Source organism: Zeus faber (assembly GCF_960531495.2).
Source record: "Zeus faber genome assembly, chromosome: 9".
In the NCBI taxonomy this organism is placed as follows: domain Eukaryota; kingdom Metazoa; phylum Chordata; class Actinopteri; order Zeiformes; family Zeidae; genus Zeus; species Zeus faber.
Window position 1 is genome coordinate 33,130,215 of NC_137197.1, and position 4,786 is coordinate 33,135,000.

The 4,786-nt window shown below is 44.4% G+C and overlaps 1 protein-coding gene across 1 annotated transcript; it reads right to left on the reverse strand.

The window, feature by feature from the left end:
• Positions 1 to 3,535, reverse strand: LOC307235011 (dehydrogenase/reductase SDR family member 13-like; the record flags this gene model as incomplete). The annotated part of the gene is made up of 5 exons (XM_080006941.1): positions 1 to 637; positions 722 to 1,048; positions 2,026 to 2,149; positions 2,952 to 3,070; positions 3,409 to 3,535. The coding sequence occupies 5 exons, from the start codon at positions 3,533 to 3,535 to the stop codon at positions 378 to 380; spliced, it is 957 nt and encodes a 318-aa protein (XP_079863067.1). The 3' UTR covers positions 1 to 377.
• Between the last annotated feature and the right edge of the window lie 1,251 nt (positions 3,536 to 4,786).

Below are 4,786 nucleotides of genomic sequence, written 5' to 3' on the forward strand. Positions count from 1 at the left end.
TTCACATGCTAGTATCTTTATGAGGGAGCACCCAATTGTGAAATAATAAAACTTAAAGTTTATTGTTATTAAATTCCATACTGCAGCTGCTATAGAATTCAAGTTAATGAAAAATAATAATAAAGTTTGTACCTGAGCACTTTTTTCAGCTGGCCTATAAACCCAACAAAAAACAACAGATTATATAAACAGTTGTCTAAAGAATTGACCGACATGGTCATGTCCGATTTCACTAACGGAAAGAACCATCGGCTGATCGAAAAGGCACATGACCATTGGCCTTTCTGTAAAAATCGAAGATGTGACGTGCAGTGCTCATCATTGACTCTGGAGGGCAGCCATGGGAAATCCACTGGAAAAAGAGCCAAGGCCACGCCCTACACAAGTCCGCTCAGTCTCTCGCTCAGCTCCCACAGTTTTTTTGCAGTGTCGCCATCCTTGGCTTTGGAATAGACGTCCCTCACTGAGCAGTTAGAGAAATACCGGCCGCTGTAGGGCTCCAGGCCTTCCTGGAGGGCGCAGTGCAGTGTGGTCTGAGCCCCCTGCACAGTGTTCTTGAAGAAAAAGCCACGGATCAGCTTGAGAACCGCCGCAAACACTGTGTTGGCGTTGCGTGCAAGCTCGGAATTGATGGCCCCTGGAAGAAAACGAAAAATAAGTTATCAGTATTGGCAAATCTGCATTTCGGTCACGGTCTACAAAAACAGGTTTGAGGACAGACCTGGGTGGAGGCAGTAGCAGGTGACATCTGTGCCCTGCAGCCTCTTGGCGAGCTCGTAGGTGAAAAGGACGTTACACAGCTTGCTATCGCAGTAGATCTTCACCACTGGGAAGAAGGAGGTTCCCGTGCCCAGTGCTTTGTGGGCGTTCAGGCAGCCGAAGTCGATCGATCCCACGTTGTGGCCGACGGACGCCACGCTGACCACCCGGCTCGGGCCACACTCCTTCAGCCGCTCCAGCAGCAGGTTGGTCAGGAGGAAGTGACCGATGTGGTTGACCCCGAACATCATCCCCAGGTTGTCCTCCGTCTTGCCTTGCAGGTAGATCCCTGGGGCACAAGTGGGAGGTTAATGGGTTAAATCTTGTCCCCAGGAGCCTCTTTAACAGGACACTAAACTCCGAATTCCTCGAAGCATTCAGACCCTCCCGATTCCCCTTCATTACATGTCATGCATCTAAAACCCGATACAGGTACTCCTTACTGAACGACCTACCCGTTTAACAACCATTCAGACTTATGGCCAGCTCGCTGACCAGTCAGTATTGTATGCTGCTTACAATACCGTGGAGTGCGCGCGTCCCAGCATCTAAACACACACACACACACACACACACACACACACACACACACACACACACACACACACACACACACACACACACACACACACACACACACACACACACACACACACACACACACACACACACACACACACACACACACACACGCCAAGACTGAAAAAACTAAGGAGGCGGGTCCTCGCCTATCAACCAATTCGCTTTAAGACCTAGTCGTAGGAACTGAACTTTTTAAATGCTGTATTTTTAAATGCTGAAAAAAACCCATCCGAAAGCTTAATATTTCAACATTTTAAAGCACTCCAAAAATTTGTTTGGTTAAATAGTCATGGACGGGCTTTTTACATCTAAGGAAAAGAAAAGTTTCAATCACTCCGGGCCTTTGCTTGTCTCGCACATGGTTGACATGCAAGTCATGTTATACAAGGAAGATAAACAGTGTAAACAGTGACACGGAACAAATCAAAGTTTCACTGGGTGAATACAATTCGGTCAACAGGGTAATATATTAATTTGAACAAATACAAGAAAGCAAATAAAAAGGTAATAAACTAAAACTAAAAACATGAGAAAACCTCAAAGAACATCTGATTGTTTGATTTTTGTCAAGCTTATCAAATATCTACAACTTGCAGATAAACGGCTGTCACTACCCAAACATGCACACACTGGACAACACAAGACACACAATAACAAAGCCACGAAAGCACTATCGGAACAAACCTGCATTGTTGATGAGGAGGTCCAACCTGGGCTCGATCTTCAGAAAAGTTTCCGCAAAGGAGCGGACGGACCTAAGACTCCCCAAATCCAGTTGCATGAATACCACATTGTTGCTCCCACTCTCCTAGACAGACAGACAGACAGACAGACAGATGGGTGGGTAGATAGACAGACAGACAGACAGACAGACAGACAGACAGACAGACAGATAGACAGACAGATAGATAGATTAAAAAGTGTCAATATCTGGGGAACAGTGAATGTGGCAAACCAGGGGGCGTGGTTAAGCCACGCACAGCTGTCCCTTATCAGCCGAATTAGCAGCCAAGTGTCGCCGATTGGTTTGATGGTTTGATTGGTTTGATTGGTTTGATGGTTTGATTGGTTTGATGGTTTGATTGGTTTGATTGGTTTGATGGTTTGATGGGTTTGATGGTTTGATTGGTTTGATTGGTTTGATGGTTTGATGGGTTTGATGGTTTGATGGGTTTGATGGTTTGATTGGTTTGATTGGTTTGATGGTTTGATTGGTTTGATGGGTTTGATGGGGGCAGGAAGGTTTTAACTGCGTGTCTGTCTTGGAGCGAGGACCACGTACAGGGCTCGAGAGCAGACCAGGAGCCCAGTCCTGCACCCTGATTAAAAAACATTGATCAATTAATCTGCCTCCTCCATTCTGTCCTGGTAAGTGGCTGACCGGTCACACTGAACAATACAATAAGTCTCGCACTGCTGTAGCTTCACACAATATGGCAGAATAATGGAAGGTAAACATTTAAAAATTAAGCGGTATGAACCTGAGGAATTTAAGTAGTCAAACAGTACAGTATATTGCAAACATACACCACCAATTCTGGTTCTCCTGGGAAGTAGGGGTAGATTTTTAGACATGTAGACAGTGATGGGAACATTTTAAATCTCGTCACCCTCATAACTTCGGCAAGAGCAATTTCCCCTCTCTGTACACTGCGACAGGCCAGAATGACTCTGGCCCCTCTTTTAGCCAAATCTATGGCGGTGGTCTTCCCGATGCCGGTGTTGCTGCCTGGGGTCAGGTAGAAAGAGATAAGAGGTTCAATTACAAAAACACATGAATTAAATAGTTGAATTACTAAAAAGCTATGTCAAACCGTGATACACACATCACGGTTTGACATTGAGCTTTAATTTTTTTTTTTTTTTAATTAATTCAACTACTCAATTTTAATTGTAGAAAATGTAAGCACGGAGAGGATCTAGAGGTTTATGCTCATGAAGACAACGTTCAGCCAGCATTAGTTAGGCTAATATCCAACGCCCGTTTGCGACGCGCCGCCGTTCAGGTGCAGTAAATTCCCTCGGGAGACAACGAACAGTCTCACGCTCGTCTCCAACGGACCTCACCTGTCACGATGGCGGTCTTGCCGTGCAGCATGGTTTCGCTCGTGCACCGTCTCCCTTTGACCACGACGTGGTGGAAAACAAACCCGACGCCCACGGCGATGCCCACGGCCAACAGAAAGCACGACATGTTGTTCGGTTCCGCTCAACAAAAACAAAAACACCTCGTCGGAATACCCACCTGTTGAGGAAATGAGAGGTGAGTTGATGTTTCTTTAACGTGACACCCTTTTGGGAGGTCCCACCCCCTTTTCCCCTGTCTGTGGAGTGTGACGTCACCAAACTGGAAAGGCCGGATGCAACCCTATTCACCGGATTAAATGCTGAATTCCTTAATTCAAGGTGTATTTGTCACATACATTTCCATGTATGTGACAGTGAAATGTCATTGCAAAGCCCCCAGTGACTATGCACGATAAACTCTAAAAATACTAAAATGTGCATAATCGACATGCCTAAATTATTTAACAAAGTGAGCATAAGCATGGGTTTGTATATCTATATGCTCCAACTTGTGTGTATATATGCATTCACAATCTTGAATCTGTAAAAACTATATTAACTCAGTTTTTGAGATGCTATGTGCATTCCCCTAATTTTCAACAGTGAAGATTGACATCACACCGAAACATTGACCACTTCAACATGAAAATGACCGGAGATCTTAATGGCCGAGTGCCACTTGTTTGGAGGCGATGACGGCACTCATTCTCACTCTGCCTAGACAGTCCCTTTTATGAGTCGCAAAGAAAGACCAGATGTAAATGTCAAATGACACTTGCTTGTGTGTAAATGAATGCCACAGCAACCAGTCAGCCCCAGACCACCAATCCGTCACCCGCCGACACTCGTTTGAAAGGATATACAGTATAGGGTCATGGTTTCTCATTCTTATTAAACTGTTGTGTTCCCATTGTTTATAATGGTTCAGAGCACAGTCTGACTGAATGCTTCACTATTTCAAAACTTACCACTCTGTTGCAACTTCTCATTGTTCTTAAATGCCTTTAAAACACACAAAAATCTGTATTTATGGGGGGCGGAGGGGCTGTTCGAAATGATGGGAATCAACCAGAGGCCAGAGTAAAAAAAATATACATAAATAAAAAACAAACCTATCCTTTAAGTTAGGACCAAGCTTCCGATCCTTCACATTACTTGTCGCTCTCCCCCCACATTTCTAGGCCGTTGTTTTACCAACGACTTTCAATTGAAACTTGATAAGATGTTGATTAGAAGTGACAGCAGGCAAATCACTGAGCATGCACCGTGTGATGTAAAAAATGATAATTAAAGTTTCAGCTCAGAAAAGAGGAAAACACTAGGCACGTCTGCATTAATAATTGTTCTTAGAAAATCTGTCGATATTTACATGTTTTGG